The 24,157-nt window shown below is 47.4% G+C and overlaps 1 protein-coding gene across 1 annotated transcript in view; it reads right to left on the reverse strand.

Moving 5' to 3' along the window:
* The window catches only part of timeout (circadian regulator timeout), a 316,230-nt gene that overhangs the window by 247,286 nt on the left and 44,787 nt on the right, over positions 1-24,157 (reverse strand). Inside the window, exon 14 of the mRNA XM_050178451.3 lies at positions 15,001-15,173. Coding sequence (XP_050034408.1) covers positions 15,001-15,173 — 173 coding nt within the window. The remainder of the gene's footprint in view (positions 1-15,000; positions 15,174-24,157) is intronic.

Raw genomic sequence — 24,157 nt, forward strand, 5'->3', positions numbered from 1 at the left:
CCCTTCTTTTTTTTCTCTTTTATGCGGCATTAGTGATGGCATTACAGCAGGCATGACAGTGCCTAGATGCCATTCACAGGATGATCATTTAAGACGCTGAGCTCACACACACACACATTCTCTTCCATAACTACAAAACATTGATGTTGTTAATGGGTCCCACCCATCCTACCAGCACTCCTTCGTTGCCATTTCCGTCAGGTGCCAGTCTTAAAGGGTTATCATAGGCACACTGCAGAAAAACCAAAAACCCTGAAGAAAGAAGTGATAAGTAGAGCACTGCTATCGGAGCCACCCCAGATGCAAGAAGCTGAAGAGCTCAGGGGGAATTGGAAAAGTACACATTACACTCTTTATACCTCCTTTCATATTAGGTCCTTCTCACAAATTTTTTTGAGAGTATGTAGTATAAGGCGTCACATTCATCCCAGCATGTTGGCCAGTTTCAAGAAAAGGTGCCTCAGGACCTCTTTAAAGAGTCTATTGTGCGACAAGGACCATATTCTCGAATGATAACTTTTGACAACATCACTTCTGTGCACATTTACATACTGGGTAAACTGGAAGACAGGATGCCGATAACTCTAAAGAGGTGCATTGCATTAGATGCTATGTCACATTGGATGTTGCACTGGATGTTACAGCAACAGCACATAGTGCAGCTAAATGCACGTGCGGCGAGGCATTTAGACACATCACATACCACATGCTTCGCCTTTTTAAGACATTTAAGGTCCATAGAGGAGAAGTAACGCGCCTGCTGTAGCCTGTCCAAAGAGTCATCGATCCGGGGCAACGGATAAACATCTTTCTTTGTAACGTGATTCAATTTGCGATAGTCAATGCAGAACCTCAACGTACCATCTTTCTTTTTACAAGCACTAAAGGTGATGCCCAAGAGCTCTTTGATGGCTGGATTACATCATTCTGTAGCAGCTTCTCGACCTGCTGTTGTATTGCCTCACATTCTTTCTGAGCCACACGATACGGGTTCTGTTGAATGGGTCTTGCTGTCTTCTCCGTGATGATGCGGTGCTTTGTCAGCAGCGTTTGACCTACTGACAACATAGAGGAGAAGCAGTCCTTAAACTCTTTGAGCAGTTCCATAATATGGTGTCGTTCTGTTGGCGTTAAGCCCAGACCAACATCAACAACGGGTGTACATGGTGTTGTACGAGCCTTGGCTTCTTCTTGCATGGCAAAACAGTCTTGAGCACGGTCAATTTCATCTAGGCATGTGACAGCGGTGCCTTTACTGATGTGCTGACGTTCACTTGTGAAATTTGTCAAAAGCACCTCCGCATGCCCGTCAACTAAGCTGGCGATGCCACGGGTGATGGCAACATCTTGGTGGAATAGAAGGGCAGTTACATGCTCTGCTACTGCGTCTTCTTCATACTGTACGCCAGAACTGATGGAAATAAGTCTGCATGATAGTGGCGGTATGCACACATCCTCATCGATAACTCATAAGGCTCGGCGTTGGGGTTCTGTGCCATGGGTTGTGTCTTTATCAGGGAAAAATGTTACCACGCCGTCGCATATGTTGACAACAACACCATATTCTCTTAAGAAGTCCGTTCCTAATATGAGTGATTTCAGCACTCTGGTAGAATCATGAATGTGGCGACAAAAGCTACGTTCCTGATCATGAGCCTTGCAGTACACTTGCCTGTAGGTGTCATTATCTGGCCTCCAGCATATTGAATGTAAGGGCCCATCCATTCAATTCTGACTTTCTTGAGTTTGTACGCCAGCGGCTCGTTCATTATAGATAAGTCCACGCCAGTGCCGATTAAAGCCATCACTTCAAGCACATAAAGCATTACAGCGAGGTCAGCAGTGACAGTTTTGTTGGTGTCGTCCTTTTTCTGCAACAGTGAAGACTTTCGGCAACTTGAGGACATGCAACCTTCCTCCCAGAGGTCACTGCTTTCAGTTTCCTCACTGTGGGCTGGGAGACCGACTTCTGGCGACGTCAGGAAAATTTCGGCTGTTCGGCAAGGAAAAACATGCCGGAGACGGTGAGCGCGACCGTAGATTAGATGGGCCCACTTGCCGGCCAGCACGGCTGTCGTCGAAGGAGGCACAGCTTTCATCAAACAGGCGGTGTGTAGCGGCATGTGGACTTCCCTGGTAGCCAGCTGGACGATGAGGGCAAAAATGATAAATGTGTCCTGGATCTCCACAATTATAACGCAGTGGTCGCCGATCTGCAGTGCACCGTATATTGGCCTTGTGTATCTGGGGTCGCCTTACAGATTCCTGTTGGGCCCAGGCTGCAACCGGAGGCCATTTACGGTACTGTGGTGCCGGTATGGAAGACAAGAGATGACAAACAGCGTCTGCATAGCTGTATGCGTTCAGCTGGTATGGCAGCTCGGAAGGCAATGGATGACAAACCGCGTCTGCATAGCTGTAGGCGTTCGGCTGGTATGACATCTCAGGACATGGCTAGGAAGGAACAAATGCCTGTCGGAGTTTCTGGCGCACCAATTCAGTGACGGAGGGAACTGTGAACTTCTGCGGTGGTGGTGCATGCGCTGATGGTGCGGGCCTAGCATTCTCCTTTGCAATTTCTTCAGGCACAATCTGTCGGATCAGTTCGCGTAAGCAGGTCTCATCAGCCGTGGCGAGTGCTGCGGCTCTTGTTGGTGCCCCAGCGACCAAGCGACCGCACTGTTGGTACTGTTGCTGCAGCGCCCGCTCGACTGCCGTGGCCTCATTAATTAATTCACCCACGGTTGTCGGCAGATTGCGCAGAAGACCAGCGAACAGCTGTTCTTTAGTTGGTACGACATCTCGGGACATGGCTCAGAAGGAACAAATGACTGTCGCAGTTGCTGGCGCACCAATTCAGTGACGGAGGGAACTGTGAACTTCTGCGGTGGTGGTGCATGCACTGATGGTGCGGGCCTAGCGTTCTCCTTTGCAATTTCTTCAGGCACAATCTGTCGGATCAGTTCGCATAAGCAGGTCTCATCGGCCGTGGCGAGTGCTGCGGCTCTTGTTGGTGCTCCAGAGACCAAACGATCGCACTGTTGGTAACGTTGCTGTAGCGCCCGCTCGATTGCCACGGCGTCACTAATGAATTCATTTACAGTTGTCGGCCGATTGCGCAGAAGGCCAGCAAACAGCTGTTCTGTGACACTCCGCATGAGATGGCTCAGCTTCTTTGGCTCGGACATGTTGGGATATGCGTGGTGAAACAAACGCGCCATATCTTCGGCAAACATGGCGACACCTTGATTTGGCTGTTGGATACGTGACTCAAGCAGGCGTTGTGCATTTTCATGTCGATTTGTGTTCCCAAATGTATAGAGTAACTGACGGGAAAACTCGTCCCAAGCCGTCAAACTTCCCTCACGGTTTTTAAACCAAGTCCTTGCACTGCCTTTAAGGGCGAAATAGACAATGAAAAGCTTCTGGTCGGGGCGCCAGTGATTAGATCTAGCTACTCGTTCATACTGCTCAAGCCAGTCTTCCGCATCTTCATGCACAACACCGTGATAGAGGTCGGGAACCCGAAAGTTTTGGACCGTTACCTCTGTTGGGCTGCTTGAAAATGCCATTTCTGGAGGTGGGGTGGCCGTTGACAGAGCTGATACTTGTAAGAGACCAAATTCTGGGCTCAAACCTTGCAGGTGGTGGCTCGTGCGGTGTACACTGTACAGGTGTCTCGACGCGTGGGTGTCTTGTGGGGCTGTATGCAGGGCTGCTCGAAGAAGTACCGATCACAAGGCGATAGTACCCAGCACATCCACCAGTGTCACAGGTCACAAAGCACAGGGGGCTTTATTGCAACAAGTAGCAGTACCACATTGTACTCGAGAAGGACGTGCAGGATGCAGGCCAGCACAAAAGAATGTCTTTCTTTTCTTTAACGCACTTGTACTCTCGAGCGACACGGTCGTCGTCTTTGTCATTGTCAGGGCGTAGTTGGCACAAATAGTGATGCGGCAATATTGATAATTAAATCATAATTTACATACCTGCCAACCTGAAGATTTGGAAAATAGTAAAACTATCGCGACGAAGGCGGGGGGGCAGCACCTTGTTCTTTTTTTAAGTGATTTACCTTTTGCGACAAGCTTACTCACGTTTTCACAACCGCAAGTGAAATCCGCGTCTTGGAGAGTAAAGAGCAAAAACTCCACTGGGGCACAATTTATTTTTGCAATGATTTTGCTGTTGCCGACTTCGCCTGCTTCAGAAACTTCTCCGCGTAGGTTTGCTCAAAGCAAGTACCACTCTGGTGCCCCTTGACCATCAGCAGACTTTCGAATGTTTTCTCACACACAGATGAGTGAAACTCCGTTCAAGTTTTGTTCACAGTGCTGATATCCTCTCACATTCAGCATTGCTGTGGGGAATGGAGAGAATACCCAGCATAACCATTGAAATTTTGTGGAACCTGAGCAATCAGTTGACACTTTGAACGCTTCCTAATTGAATTGCGACCACTGTATGTCTCCCCTTGGCTCATTCAATATGTTGGCTGGAACCTGATATGCTTGCAAGTTGGCAAACACGACTTCAAGTGCGTTGATTGCTTCTTCTTTTGATTTGCCACTCTGCTGGGGTAGGATAGCAGGGAATGCCATAATAAAACGTACGCTGTTGAATGAAGCAGTTTCCAGAGCTTGTACTTGAGCAACTTTGGCCATCTTGAGATTGACGTCTTCTAGCAGGAATTTGCAGTGAATGTAATCGCATGCTGCCGTTAAGTACAGATGTACAGCAGGGAAGAACTGCTCTCTCTCAATGCAGCTCAGTGTTCTCAACCACAGAGTAGGTTGTGCTGCCAATGACCATGTCTTCATCACCTTTCTGGTTCTCTGCAGCGCCACAGTCAACTTCCAGCAATGAATGACATGCCTTGACAACACGTGAGTGCACAAATCTATCTAGTCAGGAGATCCTCAAAAAAGGCAGTTCAAGAGGCCCCTCAGTACATGATTCTGAGGAGCCTGTGCTTGAAGAAGCCAGTTTGCCTTCTTAAAAAGTGGTATAACATTTTGGAGAAAAAGACAGCATACCCTGTTTAACTCCGATGACAAAAAATAAAATAAAACAGGCGCTCCTCACGGGTCGCATGGCTGGCTTCCCCAGAATCCTTGGTATGAAGTTTCAGTTTTTTTGCTTGAGGTCCAGAATGAGCTCATTTCCTCTTTAGAGAGAGTTCATCACCGTTGGTGTTTTCTTTTTTCCGAGGCCTGCAGCAGTCTTGTGAAGATGTGTAGCAGACTTTGGGGTCAGTGCAGGGTTCTTGGGGGTTTGTGAGGAAGTCTGGAATTTGGTATGACTCCAAAAAAAAGCTCTGCTTGTTGCACTGCTTTGTTTCAGATAAAAAAAAAAGCTGAGTAGTGGTTTCCACTGGTCGAGCAGACTCTTCAAAAAGTTTCTTGACAGCCAACGTGTCACCGCATGCTTCAACATCTTTCTGGCCTCGGCGTCATGCATTTTTTGGACCTCTTTAAGTCGATCTTTCCATTCCGAGCTTTTCTCTAGGTAAAAAAAAAATGTCAACCAAAGCCTCATCAACCTTTACAGGAAGACACGAAGCTCCTTTTTGGGCGGCCAAGTTGATGAGATGGCACAGGCAAACAACCCCTATCAAACCTGGTTGAGCCTCTCTCAATACAGTAGAAACAATGTTTTTCTTGCTAATCATGACATTGGCATTGTCCGAACACATAGCCAACAGGTTTCCAACAGGCAAATTCTGAGACTTCATCTCGTCCAGAACCATATTTGCAATCTTGTGATTCTCGCTTCCCCTTGGATTGTCCCATGGCAAAGAAGGCAGCTTTCGACTCTCTCGTTTCTTTAACGAAACATGTCGCAACAATAGGGTAAAACTGTGTATCCCTTTTGTTACTGCCATCCACAGCGATCAAAAATACTTGCTGTTTTAGGGCATCCAGCAAAGGAGTCTCCGCGTTGGCGGTCATTTCCCAAACAATTGATGTCGTCTTTGTTCATCCACAGCAGTCCGGCATGATGACTGACACTCAGTGAGATGTTGTGTTGAACTAAAATGCCGTGAAGAGGCATTCTGCACGAATTCCACCGAGGTCGTTGTCGCTGTGTACAATACTTGCTAAGCTTGGCTGGCTGTCAGTGGCTTGCACGTATCCCTGATGCTTTTTCAAAGCGATGTGGACCATGATGTCAGACTTGCTGCCTTGCGAGATGTTCACATCACAGGCACACGTGGTGCAGAATTCGAACTTCTCCCCCTTCTTCGATGGCACAAAGCACGGAAATTCTGCTAGTGGACAATTTCAAAAACCCTTGCAAGTACTGTTGGGGCATTGAACCCGCCATTGCACTGCAAAGTCCCTACAGGCCGGAGTTGCAATGAGACCAACATGGCAGCTAGTCGCACAAAAGGCGAGGCCAACACTGCAGTGACTGAAGCTGACAGAAGTCCAAACCAGCACACAAGTGTGAACAAAGGCAACAGCATGGCAACAGGTTTTCGGAGGTGCTAGAGGTGCTATCGGCACTATCGAGCTTTGGATATGGATTCGCGACCGCCTTAGTAGACTACAGAAGTCACTAAAACCTTGCAGCTGTTGATGATGATACCACGCATACGTATTGCCCTCTCGTGGCGGCACAAGGTACCAGGGTGTAGCTTTACCAACGTTCGTAGACATACTTCAGTTTCCCAGCTCCCGACGCGAGCTCACTGGCCAACGTCGCTGCAGCAGCTATCACTGGAACTACTGGCGCTGCAGTCATGTCTTTTGTCATACGCCGTGCGTCGTTTGCTCCTGCCACGATGCATCGTTTGCACCAACTGGCCTGTACCGCTTATCCGCGGGTATACGTAGTTTAGATACGCACTCTGAGTTTTGTGACAAACCTGCCACGCTTAAGTAACAGCGACTTTACTGTGTCGGTGTATCTGTGTTAATGTGTCTTGCAGCCATGTTTCTCTTTACGCACGGTGCTTCGTCTACTATGATGATTGCTGCGATGCGTCTTTTGCCCCACCTAACCTATACTGCTTGCTCATTAGTGAACATGATTTAGCTGCCCTCTCAAATTTTTATGCCAAGTAAATGCAAAAAAAACTATATTTCCCTGTGCCGACCTCGAAATGCACGTGTGGCTGGCACATCGAGGCTGTAGCTGTACAGCGCAAATGAGCGGCTGGGTGCGACGATTCGGTTTTCCAACCAACTTGTCCTAGTCAGAAATACCACACTGGTCTGCTCGGTGCTTTTTTCTGGCAGCATATTCATACCGTGTGCAATAAAGACGAGCGCTTGTATGTAATCTGCAGCGGTATTAGGAACGTATTGCACGCAGCTGGAGATTGTAAGGTGCACCAAATGCTACTCCACTGCTGGTAAGCTAACTCTCATTATTTTAATGCATAAACTTTCTTTGGTGAGTACCCTTGTGAAATCTGTCATGCGAAAAGTGTAATGCCTTGTATCTGCACAAAAATGTGTAATTTGCGAATTAAGACGTACATTTCCTTGTTAAAGCAGTGTAAATGTAGATGATAAGCTATAAACAATAAACAAACGAAATTCCTATCTGGAAACTGAATGTGCTCGGTGAATTTCTCCACCCGCCATCTGTTCCACGTCTAAGAAACCTAATTTGTGCATGCCTTTTTACATGTCCCTCACGCATATAAAGATACGTACGTTCAACGTGATAGGCAGGAAATGGCAAGAACCAATTCGACAACGGAACATTCATAGGTCAAAGGATTATTTTATTTTTTACTAATAAAATTCACAGCTAACATTGTGAAGTCTTTTATTTACTTGAGCAAGCTTTTTTCAAGGTAATCTTGCATTTTGTATTCGACGGTGACGTTCACGTCCTCTGTAAACGGTCGTTTTATATCATTCTTTCTCTTTAATTTTTTGTCGAATGAATGCACATTACATAAAACTTTATTAGTCATGTCAACAATAACAAATCTTCCCATCCATATGCAGGCGCAGATGGTTTCTCCAGCCCGACTGGGGTGTTCCAGAATAAATCGCCGGAAGCAGGATTCACTAAAGTGTGATGAATTATTGTTTAATTCTGTACACGTTCAACAACGGTGAAAATGCCAGGATTGTTTTGAATGACCTCATATCAGTGCTAATAAAGAAACTTGCGGAGTACAGAATCACATACATTTGAAGCTACAGGCATTTTACTTCATCGTATAGCCCATACATATGTTTCTGTAGTCGCTTAAGGGTTGTGTTCGGAGGCTTGCTCTAACGAAGTTGCCTCTACAGCAAGACATAACGTTCACAAGCTTTTGCAAGTACTGCACTACACTGTTTGTGGTGCACATATGATCTTGTATGTTGCTGTTTTACTTTGGCTTGATGTTATGCCCACCTGGCCGTGCTTAACTGTCAAGCCATCTGCTTCTCTGAGGATGATTTCAATTACGCTTTTGAAGGTAGTATAGCTGCTCGAAATAGCATTTTGTGGATTTTGTTGTAGCTTTTCATGCAGTCAATTAGGTGCGATACTCTTCATGGACAACACTTTCCACAACTCAAAAGATTCCACCTACGAGTTGCTTCATGTAAAACGATTCACATATCGCTGCATGTTGCATGGAGTCATCGTCAATTAATTAAAGCTTTCAGAGTACAGAAGGAAAAATCACGGTCGTGAGCTTGTTGATCACAGTCAGTAGCGCATATTACGAAGGCAAGCGCTACAATATTCAAGTACAATTGGTTTGCCGCCTGCATGAAGCGCATCCCTGCAAGCTTCCGCCAAAGTGCCTGCCAACACGCGAGCTGCTCCTGTTGGTGATTTATTGGCTTAGAGACGTGTTCGCGAAGACCGGGAATAACTAAGCCATGGAATCGCGCCGTGAACAAGCATCCATGTTTCCAGCAATGGAATCAATATATATTTGTTCTGAACAATTAAAATATAGATCGTCATCCACAACATGACGTTCACACACGTCAGACTCATCTGTAGGGCATTCTTTCTTTCAGCACAGCATGTGTTTCCATATAAAAAACTCTCTGCCGTCGTCACGGTGGAATAAACATAGTGACCACCAGCATCACGTTGCATCTGGCTGCTGGAGCAGCCGAGGGCAAAGCAGAACTGCATAGGAAGCTTCTTCCTATCATGCGATGCCGAAACGCTTCAGTGCGGAACTTTTCACCAGAAGAAACCGCCGCACATCACACGACGCCAACAACATGACCACAGTAGCGACAGACGAAGCAGCACCACTGAAATGAAAACGGCAATGAAAGCAGAAGCGAAACCAGAAAAGGTAGAAGTGGTGAAAGACCCGTTTGCAGCGTCACTAGTTCATGTGACCACCACTTCGGCCACCTTCTGAGCAGAACTGTGAAACTGAAGTATGTCTAACGTTGTAGTTTTACTACATTTTCACGGCATTCTTTATTTTTGCAAATAAAATGTTTTCCATAAAATTTCAAGCAAGATTCGTAAAATTGTAAGACTGCTTGAAATTCTTACATATTACAGAAAATTTGGAAGAGTTGGCAGGTATGTAATTTATATATGTACCTATCTTATTCTATTATGGATAAAGAGGAACAGACTATTCTGCTCAAAGTAATTTTTTTAACTGTTTTATGTAGACGCAATAAAACATCATTTCAATGCAGTTCTGAGTGTTGTCCGCATTTAGTGTGTTTTTAACAAATTTTGGATGCTGGTATCGCGGTCTTAATGTTTCTGGGGGTCTCAACTAGTGTACTTTTTTATTTCTGGATGGCAACACTGCTCCAGATGTGCGTTTTTTTTGGGGGGGGGGGGGGGGGGGCAGAGCAGGGGCTCATTTTACTCTCACAAACTCAGTTTTAAATTACTATTATGGGACATCAGCTTTCAGTGATGGAGGCGACTTCCCCCTTTGTGATTGAATGTGTGAATGCACATGCCCCCTCTGCCACCTTCCAGTTCTGGAGCCGCTGGCAGAAGCAGTGAGACCTGCTGCTTTGCACCTGCCCTGAGGAGGACTCGAATCTGGAACTGCATGCACTAGAGTGTAATGTGCGTTCAACCGAGATATTCGACGTGCGACTGAAGCGATGATCCCATGTTTTCAAGTAGTGCTTCCTAACTATTCAGCCACAGCCACTTACTGCAAAGGAACAGATAATACCTCTAATCTGCAGCGCTCACAAGCACCGATGGTTTTCTATCAGCCTCATCTTGTGTGCCAAGCCACAGTGTTGGTTGCGATGCAGTGTCTGCAACGTTAACACACAGCAGCTCACTTTTCTGTCACTCCACTAGCATTTATACTGCGTTGTGTGTGCTGTCTGTTAGAGTTTTCTGTCTCTGAAGTACAGCCAAATCTCAATATAACAAAGTTGTACTCGCAGAAAAAAACTTCATTAAATCAAGAATCTCGTTAATTCGAGGTTTTAACATTTCAGCAGTGAAAATAATTTCACAATTTCCTAAAACATTGCCGGTGGATAGTACCTTGTAAGTAAGCACCTATAAACAAATCGAAAGAAGGTCGCCCCATAATAGCATGGTTATGAGCACCAACGAATGTAGCGCAATGCACCAACAGCAATGCACCAGCATGACTCACGGCATCTGAGATTTGTGTGAATCTTGGTTGCCATGGCTGAGTGCACTTAGTGCCCGCAGGCGTCATCAGATGGTGACGGAGAAAGATGGAGCATTTGTGGCGATAGCAAAGAAACAACTACACAAAGCAAGGTTTGCAGTTTTATTGGTGTCACGCACGCTCAGGCAAACATGAACAAATCTCACTCGATGACCATGAATACTTGCTATCACAGTGCAAGGGCACGCTTCACACCATGTCTCAGAAACTTGAGATCAAGCCCTTGCTGGTTTTCGGATGAAGACTGGTTGTCCTGCTAGATTTTGTTGGACATAACATCAGCAATGCCTAGCTGAAGAGAATACTTTTGTCAGGAACAACCAGCTTTTATTTTCTAATTAGCTAAGCATTTACATTAACAGGGCCAGAGCATTTGATATGTAAGTGGACACTACTTAACAAGGCTACACTTTAGACGTGAAGTAGGGGCAAGCACTGGCTTCACCTCTGCTGATAAGAAGCTACGGGAGCTTGCACTCCTGCAAACTCTTTTTCAAACCTCCTTGAGATTACACAACCACCAGCACTTGATGAGCGGGAACACAATGCATAACAAGGCACCAACCATCTCGGCTTGCTCGTTACACTTGCTGTGGATTACCTCCAAGATGCGGCGCATGGCCTGCATATGGACAGCCATGTGCGGGAGGAGACACACGCTAGGGGGAGAGGACAGATAGGCGCACGTCTCCTGCCCACCTCCCCTCCCCCTTTCACAAGCACCTGTTTGATCAAGTTACCGTGTTATCACTTCCTCACCATCCACCTCGTACTGAAGGAATCGTCAGCTATTACGTTTCTCCAAGCATTCCGAGTTGCCACGCGCCTCGCGGCCTCCGTAAGTTCTTTACCAAGAAGACAAATGGCGCGACGGTGTTTCCGGCATACCATGTCCGAATGCGCATGCTTCAACGGCGTTTTTGTTGCTCCAACTTTTAATGCAGAAGGAAAATTGCAAGTAACTTTAGCCTCAGGCCATATATTTAGTTTTTTGTTAGATATACCAGCCATACAGGCTCCAAGTAAACGCATTAAATGGCTAACTTCGTTAAATCGAAACCATGTCATAAAATTATTTCGTTAAATCATGGAAAAAATAGTTTTCGATGTAACTAAGATTAAGAAATGAAAATGGCTCGTTACTTCACGAATTTGGTCAAATCGAGGTTGGTTATATCAAGGTTTGACTGTAATATAAAAAAGAAAATGTGCCAGGACAAAAACGCAAACTCAATAAATGCCAGCTTGAAAAGGGGTTTGCTAAATAAGTGTGTTCTGCACATTCTGCTTGCAAATACAGTAGATTCTATTAATTTGGCTGCAGTTATTTTCGATTCCTTATTAATTCAATCTAACAGAAGGGCCCTGTCAGCACCCATACATTTCTAGGGGTTGAAGCTCCCGTTAATTTGGCCCTAAAATTGACCTTTGACAAATAATTCGAACTTGACTGGTCGACACACACATGCCTGATTCCAATGGTGATTCCAATGGTGATGCCAATGGCGAAATTTCCCCAGGATGCAGCATGCTGAAAATTGCTTATACATGTACCATTATTATAGGACCCAGCTCAGACCACCTATAACCGCTTATAGTGCAGGACCGGATATAATGCGGTCTTTTCCATCTCCAGTTTATCTTCCCACAAAACTTAATGTACATGCATACCGCTTATGATGGAGCCATGCAAGACAAAATACCGGTTGTAATGCAGTTGCCAGAAAGTCCCGCATACAAACGAGGCAGCAAGCGTGCATCACAAGGAGGTGCACCGGTCGAGGAGAGAGCGACGAGGTCGTCACAAAGGAGGGGAAGGAAAAGATGCAGAGCAAGTGAACAAACAAGGAACGGGGAAAAAAAAGAGCACGGCTGTAATAGGCTGGCTCAGTGGGTGTGCGGGGTTTGCTGAGGCGACAAAGAAGCCTTTTGCTATGGCCGCTTATCAGTGGTGCGCAGTCCATACCAAACATGTGTGCATTGTCGTTCTTTGGCTTTCAGTTTGTGCGCAGAAAGTAAATGCAATTGCTGACTGATTTCTTTTTGGACACGGACAGGGTCTCAAAAATTCCCGAATAATCGAGCAGGCTGGAAATACAAATTCTGATGGTACAATCAATTTGTTGTTTTTCTACAAGTCCAGCACCGCGGAAAAATGGATCGAGGCTGCAAGTGCGTTTCATGTTCGCCCATCGCGATGGTTGTCGTAGCAAACTGCAGCTATCGTAGGTGCTACATTGACTCCCCTACGATATCAGCTTAATCTGTGTTCCACAAATTCGTCAGTTTGGAACACTGTCCAACTGCAAGCTTTCACCATTCCTACCAGTAGGTCCACACAAAAGCTTTTGCTATACACATTTGCAGTAGTCCCTACGAACCCCGCTTCAGCCTGGGCATGTGACCTCGCACCAGATCTTCATGTATTCGTCTACGAGTATGAACGTACTCGTAGCTTGCCCTTGATATGGTGAGGTTCCTGTGACAGCATGCCGCCAGACACCCCACCAGCTAGGCCTGACCTCGTCGGGACTCAGCGGCCAAAGTTACAGTTTGGTGAAGAGTTAATGAAATGCTTCGCAGTGGCTGTACAGCGCTTGGAAAGCGGAAGAACCACTTGGCAATGAAAGTGAGGGCACATCTCAGTCGTATACTTCAATTCCGGGATACAGGCGCCTGCTTGGTCTACTTGTTTTGCATGCACACAGCCTTTGAAATATGTTTTTTTTGGTTAAAGTGCAGTACAGTAGCCAACCAATTTTTCGGACTCCGAAAATTCAGACTTGATCGATGTATCGGACTTCATAAATGCACAATCAGGGTTCCCATGGAGCTAATGCATTTTCGCGACCGATTTTTCGCACAACATAAAGCCAGAAGTTTGATTTTCCGGACAAAATTTGCCGCAACGGACCAGCGCTATGAGTCAGGGAGGACGCCATTTTGAATCTTGAGCCGCCTGACTAGCTTCAGATCAGACGTGAAGTGGCTTGGATCGGTATAGCAGTAATTTGATTAGCAGGTATAGGAGGCGTCCAAATCCACATGGCAATGGTGACGCCTGTTGTAAGAAATGCCTATTTTAAAGGCCATACTTTTTGCCTGTAGCCTGCAGCGGAAGCAATTTTGAGAGCCGGAAGCCGGAAGTTTTGGACACCACCTATGAATGCCAGGTGATGCTCACAATAACCACCATCATCATCAGTTTTGTCTCTGTATCATAGGTGGTGTCACGCACGTTCTCATCTAGCAGTGATTCGCCGGCTTTTATCCAGTACAGTGCAACTGAAATCATCGCCTGCCATCATTAGTCGCCATACAACATATCATCACTATTTCAGTGTGTTGCGGCCGTTCATACAGCGCAACGCCAACGTGCTTCCGATGCCATGGCCCCTGCTCTTCACCCGCCTCCACCGAATGTGTTGAAGAAGCCCGGAAAATATTTTACCATGACGCTGGACAAGAAGACCGCCATCATCAGGCTTATCGAGCAAGGACGGACCCAAGTCGACGTTGCGAAGGAGTTTAATATCTCCAAACAGACCTGGTCTGATTACATTAAAAACAAAGAAATAATCTTGTCTGCAGTCAACCAGTCGCACTGCAAAACTACAAAAAATGACCGGAAAGGCCAACATCCGAAGCTTAAAGAGGCCCTGCAGCTGTAGTTGAAAGGAGTCCTAGCAAAGAACCTCCCCGTTTCGGGCAACATGATCAAGCAGAAAGCCAAGATGCTCACTTTAAAATTGGGCATTCAGGACTTCAAGTTCACCAGTGGGTGGATCCGTGGGTTTAAGAAAAAGCACAGAGTCTCTTTCAAGAAAGTTTGCGGGGAAAGCAGTGCTGTGGATCAATCTACCATCACGGATTACCGGACGAGTAAGTTGAAGGCTCTGCTACAAGAGTATGCTCCTGCAGACATGTTTAATTAAGACGAGACAGGCCTATTCTTCTTTTCGAATGCAAGCTGCCCCAAGAGCTGCCCCTTCTAGTGATAGGAAAGGCGAAAAACCCGCATTGCTTTAAGGATGCGAAGGACCTGCCTGCAACCATCAATGCAAGACGTTGTCAACATTCTAATATTGTTGTCTGGTGTGTATGACGAGAACATGGCGTTTGCACAGATGCAAGCAGACGTCGTTACAAAAAGCAGGAATGTAGAACAAGGGACCATCCACGACTTTTTCAGACCAGTTTACTTGGAATAAAGTTCGATGTTGCGACTCACGAATTTTTCGAACTGTTCTTTTATTCGGACTATTTTTCGGTCCCCTCCAGGTCCGGAAAATAGGTCGGCTACTGTATTTATGTCAGTAGACACATGTTTCAAGACATGTAGCAGGAGCTCACAAACAACGAAGTTAGCCTGGTCTCACCTGCCATGTTGGCAAAGAAGATCTCCTTGAGGGCCTGAAACTCGGTTCCGTCCTCTTGGGAGCCAAACATGTCCTGGCCTGGCCACAATTCTTGGCCTGCTCGTAGTAAAGCCACAGCCTTGGCTGTTTCTCTGGCCTTAAGCGCAGCATGGATACGGGACACAGCATCAAGCCTGCAATGACATAGTAGTGGAAAGACCAGCGCATTATTAAGACAGATAAGAGTTGCAGTAAAATTAATTTTTTACTGCAATTTATACACTAAAGGAATTACTTAATGCTTAAAGGTCAACTGTAACAATATTTTAGTCCGGCAAAATTTGTTATAAGTGCACAGTATACTATACAATTCAAGCAATCTTGTTATTGGCCACGAGGTCGAGCAGTCACCACCTGGCGGGCTTTGGCTGAACCACAGATAGTGCGGATTGTGCCGGGCATTGCCTGCTAGGCACTACACGTTTACATGAGTGTGTACGCCATGAACATCTTCAGCAATAATCTTTTCTCTCGTTTTAGCACAGTCATAAATGCAGCTTTACATTTTTTTAACAGTGTACAAAAGCATTTAGCCTTGAACTGTCGCCCTTGACAACAGTGCAAGTGATTGCCGGCATCGAGCATGTGATGTGTGATTGTCACACCCGCTTCCCAAATTATCGCTTCATGTTTTGAGTACATCACAAAAGGACACTTGCAGTTTCACTTTAAGGACAACAGCGATAGCAAGGATCAGAATTGTGCTTAGGCTTCTCAGACGGTGTTCAAACTATATGCAGGTGCGAGTCTACCAAGTTGACATTTCCAAATTCACCGAGTTTTCCAGGTTTTCCCTGAGTGCCTTTGTGAAATTCCCTAAGTGACGCAGAACTATGTTTTATGTCAAGACGGGCTGAAACCATATCACCCGATGCTGTCATCACTCTCTAGTAAGCATGTAAAAAAAATGTTAAAAAGACGACTTAGTCCAGATTGAATACTAGGGAGTAGTCTTCATGTTATTCAAAAAGGGAATAGAAGGGAGGGCTTAGTAAAATGCACAGTAAATAAAATGTCCTCGAAAAAAATTGCAAATCGAGTCGGACATTCTGAAATACGAATAAAAAAGAGATTATACAGAAGCAAATATTTTCGAATATGAGCTATTTCTATCAACTAATAGCAAGCTCAGTGGCATGAGGCCCGAACTTTGTCACAATTGAGATTCTCTCTCAACAGCTCGTAAGTCAACCTCAACTGTCCTGACATACTCTCAGACAGCACATGACGCCTCAGTGTTGTGTTTCACTGCTTTAAAGAGTTTACTTTGGTTTGGATGAGGGACACCTGCATCTCGGCATCAACCAACACTTTGTTTTTTGAGCTCAAGCTCCTTCAAAACGACGGCAGCACGCTTCCTTTCCCATTCATTCTGCAATGCGTAGGTCCTTTTTGTTCTCGTCCTCCTTCCCCCGCTCGTTCGCCCCATGGACCATTTGAAGCATCTTCTTGGTCAGTTGCACAGTCAACGTCCGATTTTTTAAACTCCCTAGGGGCCGCGAAAACGTACGATAAATCAGCCAGTTGGAAAACATGAATGCATGTCTTCTACTGCCGCCACAGGCACATTCAAAAACACTTTGAAGGCCTGTCGGTAAAAGTATTAGGCATATCAGTGCTCGTACTATTACAGGATATAACCGAGTGCATGCGTGTATAATTAAGGAATACATGCTGTGTCCCATGGAAATAGCCCCTTCCCACACTTGTTATGCTTCACCACAATACTTTTGCGTGTGCTTCACGAAGTAACATCTCTGTACAGAGGTAAAGCTGACTTTTGGAAACCGGCATTATGCAACACATCGTGCTTTACAAGGTTCTAAGCCAATCGCGAGGACCACAAAGGCAGTCGGTGCCATTGCTGACAGCGGCGAATTCTTTCAATGAAAAACATTGCTACTAAACACGTAATGGCAAGAAGCCTAATAGCGAACATCGAAGCAGCTAGGTCTAGCGCTGCAGCAGTGGTGGCTATGGCTGCCAGCGGATCTGCGTGCGAGAGCGCTGGTTCGAGGCGGCTAGGTAATCAAAACGACAGCGGTGGTTGCTTTGATTAATGCCGTTTCGGACTTGTGGTCATGGCAAAATGTCCGTAAAATCAGACGGCGAAGGGTTCTTGCGTCCGAAATGTCAGACATTCTGATACATTGACATTGACTCTATGGGGTAAGTGGTGGTGCCGCAAAGCCGTCCGAATTATCAGGCATCCGTGAAGTCGGTCTTTGACTGTACACTGGCAACTCCTCCAGCCGACGACAGGGCGTCAACGACTATTAGTTACGATTCCTGTCTGTTACTCGAGCCAGCATTACCGCGACTTTCATCCCTTGCAATAAATTTACAGCTAATTATCCCCGATAGAAGCACAAATTCCCCGAGTTTTCCTTGAGTTTTCTTTGAGTTTCTATAGTCTACTCAATATCCCTGAGAATTTGCTGTTTTCCCGTTTGGTAGACACCCTGACTAACAGTGCCCTGTCAGCTATGAAGCGTCTGACAGCGCTAGCGTGATGCGGAGCACACCATGTGGTATCGCAGACATTGCACATGAGGTGGCACAGATGAGAAATAGTTGGCGATTCGAAAACGTGCCAAGAATATCTACGCGCCAGTTTAAAAGCGGTAAATTCTTAAGGATGTACTATTCTGCATCTTGAGACATGCGTGTGTGGCATAGTGGTTAGAGTACTGGGCTTCTGCACTGGCCACCAACCCAGAATGCCGCCAGTGGATATTTTTATTTGTGTTCATTTATTTCTTTAACCCTTTGAAGGTTTTTGCCGTACATGTACGGTGGCGGTTTTCTGTCCCGCAAGGTCTTTGCCGTACGGCTACGGTTTCAACCCTCCGTATGAAATTTCGCGCCATAATGACGATGCGTGCTCACTGGGAGGTGCTGCCACCTCTTAGGACTTACAAGAAGCGTTTGAAATTTGCACTACCTTCTTGGGGAGATAAACAGAACTGATTTCTAGCTTCAGCGCGTCGCGCAGACTGCGGCAACACCCCTTTTGCGGTTTCGGTTTCGCCGCGTGAGCGCAACGGAGGCGCCCGAAACGTCATTTTTCTCTTTGTTGGCACTCTCTTGCAGGGTGGTGGAAGTTGATTTCTATCTTGATTGGCGCTGCTCTTAGCTTGTTCATCACCGCCGCTCGCGCGGTATTCTCGCTCTCAGCGGCAACGCGCTTTCGCAGTTTCGGTTCTGCCGCGGGATCGCAACGGAGGCACGCGAAAGGTGATTTTTCTTTGTCGGCACGCTCTTGCAGGGGTGGCGGAAGTTGATTTCTATATTGATTGGCTCTGCACTTAGCTTGTTTATCACCACCGCTCACGAGGTATGCTCACTCTCTGCGGCAACGCGCTTACGTGAGAGGGTGCCTCAGACCTTTGCCTAAGGCAGCTGCACGCAGAGATGTCATGTGTGCCCCAACACAACTCGTCGCTCCAAGATAAGAACAGACATGCATTTTATGTGTGCAGACTGCGATAAGCCGCTGTGCGTAGAGCCGTGTTTCAAGGAGAACCACACTCTTAAATACTATTGAACATATTGCAGTTCTGAGTGATGCAGACACCAAAATACTGTTCCTAATGTTTTTTACTATTTATTCCCGACTTTATACATTTTGTGCATTTAAGATCCGCAATAAAGTAATTTGACCACCTGGGAAAGATTTTTTCAAAATAATTCGACCCTCAAAGGGTTAATGATATATATTGACGCGTGCGTCTATTCTTCTATGCAGACAACAACGAAGATAGGGACATTAACGGATTTCGTCTAGTGGGTCAGTGGGATTCGGCGAGGACGAGAAAGACGTGTCTCTGGCCTCTCTGGCCTGTTTTGTATTTTGAACAAGTTGTCCTACGGCTCTTGAACTTCTCCCTGTCTACAGTCCGCGTTGTCATGCGACACTGGTGGAGGTAGGGGGCACTGACAGCACCTGATGCTCGGGAGTCCTTCTGGGAGTCGTTCCTCTAGCCCGGACGCGTTATCACCAGTTTCAACACCCGTGCATCGCTTTAGTCGTCGACTGCTAGGCCTTGCCCTGGAGTTCTCCCCTCTTCAACTGCCTCTCTCTAGGAGCTCCACACATCTCACAATGGCCGAAACCAGCCCAACGCAAGCACCCCAAAGCAGCCGGTTTTCCAGTCCACAGCAAGTAACCGTTCTGCATACTCTGGTTCCCGATCGCTATCGCGGAGCAGTCTTCGAAGACATTGAAGACTGGCTTGACAAATATGAACGCGTCGCACAGATTAATCAGTGGACTGAGCAGCAAAAGCTCTCCCACGTCTATTTCGCCCTTGATGACAGCGGCCGTACTTGGTACAAAAACCGCGAAGCTAGCCTAACGACATGGAATGACTTTCGTCAGAAAATCACAGATACTTTTGCGAGTGCCGACCGACGCAACCATGCCCAGCAGATGATGGAGCTACGCGTACAACAACCTAATGAGTCGGTAACAATGTTCGCCGAGGACATGGCCTGCCTCTTTCGTAGAGCCGACCCGAACATGACTGACGAAAGAAAGTTGCGCTACCTCATGCGAGGTGTAAAAGAGCAGTTGTTCGCGGGACTTGTGCAGAATCCACCAGTCACCGTCACTGACTTTATCAAAGAGGCTACGGCTATTGAGCGGGCCCTTCATCAGAGATGCAGACAGTACGATCGACTGTCCACCAGCACCACAATCAATGCCGCCGCACTGACTGGCGAGTATCAGAACCCCTTGCGAGAATTGATCAGAGAACTCGTCAGAGAAGAAATTAAAAAGATTCTGACACCGACAGTGGATAGACCCGTAGCGTCAATCGCCGGAGTGGTGCGTGACGAAATCAGGCAGGTGTTACCGGCAGCCGATCTGCAAGATCACCAGCGTCCCATGACCTATGCAACCGCTGTCCGATGTCCACCACCCGTTACAACGACACCGCCATACCACCAGCCTCCGACAGTCGCTCCTTGGTCGCCGCCGCAAGAGGAGGCTTCGAGGCGCGCACCCGTCACGCAGCTACAGTCATACCACCAGCCGCCGTTCACAGCACCTTGTCCAACGCGGCAAAACGACACTACGGGACGGCCGCAATTTCGGAGAACCGACGCATGGCGCACCGTCGATAAGCGCCCACTCTGTTTTCACTGCGGAGGCGTCGGCCACATTTCGCGTCATTGCTGGCATCGCGACACATCATTTCGACCTTTTCGTCCGTGGTCCTATGGTCGACGTGCAACTGACGACTCCATGCTACGTCGCGACAAAACTGCTTTTCAGGGACCTCCAATAGCGCACCCGAATGACGAATCTGTGCCGCATGTTCAGTCCGATTTCGGCCGTCGGTCGCGCTCGCCAACCCCTTTACGTCAGATGCCTTCCCCTACTGGACGTACTTTTGCTGACCTCCGAGGACGAAGGTCGCCCAGCCCACGCCGGGGAAACTGAAGGTGGCGACCTCTGGGGGTAAGGTTGCAGGCCCACCGCAAGACAATAAAAAGCCCCCGACACTCTCGCCGCAGAACGACGTGAAGCCAATAAACCCCGACACCGAAGAAATTGTGAGCGCCGACATTGATGTTTTGGTGGATGGACAGCCGGTGACAGCGTTAGTCGACACTGGTGCCAACTTCTCTATAATGAGTCAGGAACTCGTCCTCCGTCTGAAGAAAGTAAAGACGCCATGGACGGGACCCCACATAAGAACGGCAGGCAGGCAATTACTGATGCCTATTGGAAGATGTACTGCTAGAATTAGCATCCGGGATTCTTCTTTCGTGGCCACTTTCATCGTTCTTCCTGTGTGCTGTAAGGATTTGATTATTGGAATGGATTTCCTTAAAGAATACGGCGCCGTAATTAACATTCCGGACCGCATGGTGACATTTTATAAGAGCCCTGGTTTAGTCCATTGCTTATCGCCGCAACGCAACTCCTTTCGTCTAGCAGAAGATGACGTCGTCATACCACCTCGATCATGCATCCTTGTTACGGTAGCATGTGACACACCGTTTCATTGCGAGGGAGTTGCCGACCAAATAACCACGTTGTTGCTTACTCACGGTATCTCGGTCGCATGAGGAATCGTAAATGTCAACGACGGGCGCACTAACTTGTAACTAACCAATTTTAGCACAGAGCGACAGTACCTTCCAAAGGGCACGGCTGGGGCTTATTTTGATGGTGTTGCGGATGTTCGAGGCTACTGTTCGCTACTCGAAGAAGCACCTACGCAAGGCCCGGCTTCTGCACTCGACGTCAGCACTGCTTTGTCGCAGCACGAACGAGAGCGGCTTCTCACGCTATTGTCGAAGTTCAATGACTGCTTTGCGTCGGCGTCCAGCGTCGGACGGACGCCTCTAACGAAGCATCGGATAATTACAGAGGATACGGCAAGACCAATTCACCAAAATCCTTATCGTGTGGCTCCCAGAGAACGTGAAGTCATACAACAACAAGTGACGAAAATGCTGGAAGACGACGTGATTCAACCATCAACGAGTCCCTGGGCATCTCCTGTAGTTCTAGTTAAGAAAAAAGACGGCAGCTTGCGTTTCTGCGGTGACTACCGAAAACTCAATCAAGTGACAAAGAAAGACGTGTACCCGCTTCGCCGTATAGAAGATTCACTCGACAGGCTTCGTCACGCGCATTACTTCTCTTCAATGGACTTAAAAAGCAGATATTGGCAAATCGAGGTAGATCCGAGAGACCGTGAAAAAACTGCTTTTGTGACGCCAGACGGCCTATACAAATTTAAAGTCTTGCCTTTCGACTTGTGCTCTGCCCCTGCTACATTCCAACGCCTCATGGACACTGTGCTTTCGGGTCTGAAGTGGAAAACCTGCTTAGTGTACCTGGACGACGTCATCGTGTTCTCCGCAACTTTTGAAGAACACCTCCAACGGCTTGAAACGATTCTGCAGCCCATCCGGTCCGCCGGCCTCACCCTGAAGCCGGAGAAGTGCCACTTTGGCTTCGGGGAACTACAGTTTCTCGGTCACGTCGTCAGCCACGCAGGTGTTCGCCCAGATCCTGAGAAAATTGCGGCCGTAGCACAGTTTCCAGTACCAAACGCTAAAAAGGCTGTCAGGCGCTTTCTGGGCCTTTGTGCCTATTACCGCCGGTTTATTGCAGACTTTGCTCGCATTGCGTCACCGTTAACTCGCCTGACGAGAGACGACATTGCTTTTGTATGGGGTGACGAAGAGCAAGGTGCATTCACTGACTTGCGGGAACGTCTCCAGACACCTCCAGTGCTTGCTCACTTTGATGAGACCGCTCCTACATTTCTCCACACTGATGCCAGCAATGTTGGCTTGGGAGCTGTTCTTGTGCAGTGGCAGGAGGGCACAGAAAGAGTACTTGCCTATGCAAGCAGAACACTCTCCCGCACAGAGGCCAATTACTCCACAACTGAGAAGGAATGCCTCGCCGTAGTATGGGCTGTTATGAAATTTCGCCAATATTTGTATGGCCGCCACTTCACAGTTATCAGCGACCACCATTCACTGTGTTGGTTGACAAACCTTAAAGACCCTTCGGGACGACTGGCGCGTTGGAGCCTACGGCTGCAAGAGTTTGACATGACTGTCAAGTACAAGTCGGGGAAACGACACACGGATGCTGACTGCCCGTCTCGATCGCCGATAGAGTCGTCTGCTCCTCCCGAAGAAGACTCGGCATTTCTTTGTGTCCTGGACACATCCACCATTGCCCAACAACAACGGGACGACCCTGAGTTGCTTGAGCTCATCAATTACTTAGAGGGCAGATCTGCGAAACCGCCTAGAGTTTTCGCAAGAGGCCTGTTGTCGTTTTGTTTGCGGGCCAAAGTCCTCTACAAAAGAAACTTTTCTTCGACCGGGTCCCCCTATCTGCTCGTCATTCCTGCAGCTCTTCGTACGGAAGTACTTCAAGCCTGTCACAACGAGGTGACTTCTGGTCACTTAGGCTACACGAGAACGTTGGCCAGAGTGAAGCAGAGGTACTACTGGCCAAGACTTAACACCACCGTGAAACATCACGTCCGCACTTGCCTCGACTGCCAGAGGCGCAAGTCGCCTCCGTCGAAACCAGCCGGCCTCCTGCAAGCCGTCCAGGTTCCTCGAAGACCATTTGACCAAATAGGAATGGATATATTGGGTCCGCTTCCTACTTCTCCTGCCGGGAATCGTTTTGTTATCGTAGCAACCGACTATCTCACACGTTACGTTGAAACAAAGGCAATCCAGAGAAGCACAGCGGAAGAGGTGGCGCGCTTTTTCATTGAGCACATTGTGCTGCGACACGGCGCACCAACCGTCGTAATAACAGACCGAGGAACCGCATTCACTGCTGCGCTTTTAGATCACGTTTTGCTGCTAAGTGGAACGGCGCATCGGAAATCCACCACCTACCATCCACAAACCAACGGATTAACAGTATGCCTAAACAAAACAATTGAAGACATGCTCTCCATGTACGTGGATGTTGAACATAAAAATTGGGAAGACATCCTACCGTATATCACCTTTGCATATAACACGGCGAAACAAGAGACAACGCGCATGACTCCGTTCACCCTTGTTCATGGGCGGGATGTACAAACGATGTTGGATGCTATGCTTCCACATGACTTTGACGACACTGATACGGACGCCGTTGTGTTTACGCAACGCGCAGAAGAGGCTCAGCAACTCACGCGCTTGCGGATCTGCCAGCAGCAAGACTACGACGCAGGGCGCTATGACCTTCACCGTCGAATAGTAATCTATGACGTCGGCGACAGAGTGTGGGTTTGGACACCTATACGAAAACGAGGCCTCTCCGAGAAGCTGTTAAGGCGATACTTCGGACCATATCGAGTATTGCGCCGACTCAGTGACGTCACGTACGAGGTCGTCCCCGATAGTCCCAATTGTACGCGGCGCCGCACGCACTGTGCTGAACTTGTGCACGTTGTCCGCATGAAGCCGTATGTGAGCAAATAACTATGCGAGAGACACTTAATTCCACAAGTGACACTTCTGGTCTAGCATCGGGACGATGCTCTCTTAGGGGGGGACAAATGATGCGTGCGTCTATTCTTCTATGCAGACGACAACGAAGATAGGGACATTAACGGATTTCGTCGAA

The sequence above is a fragment of the Dermacentor andersoni genome, chromosome 5 (assembly GCF_023375885.2).
Source record: "Dermacentor andersoni chromosome 5, qqDerAnde1_hic_scaffold, whole genome shotgun sequence".
NCBI lineage: Eukaryota > Metazoa > Arthropoda > Arachnida > Ixodida > Ixodidae > Dermacentor > Dermacentor andersoni.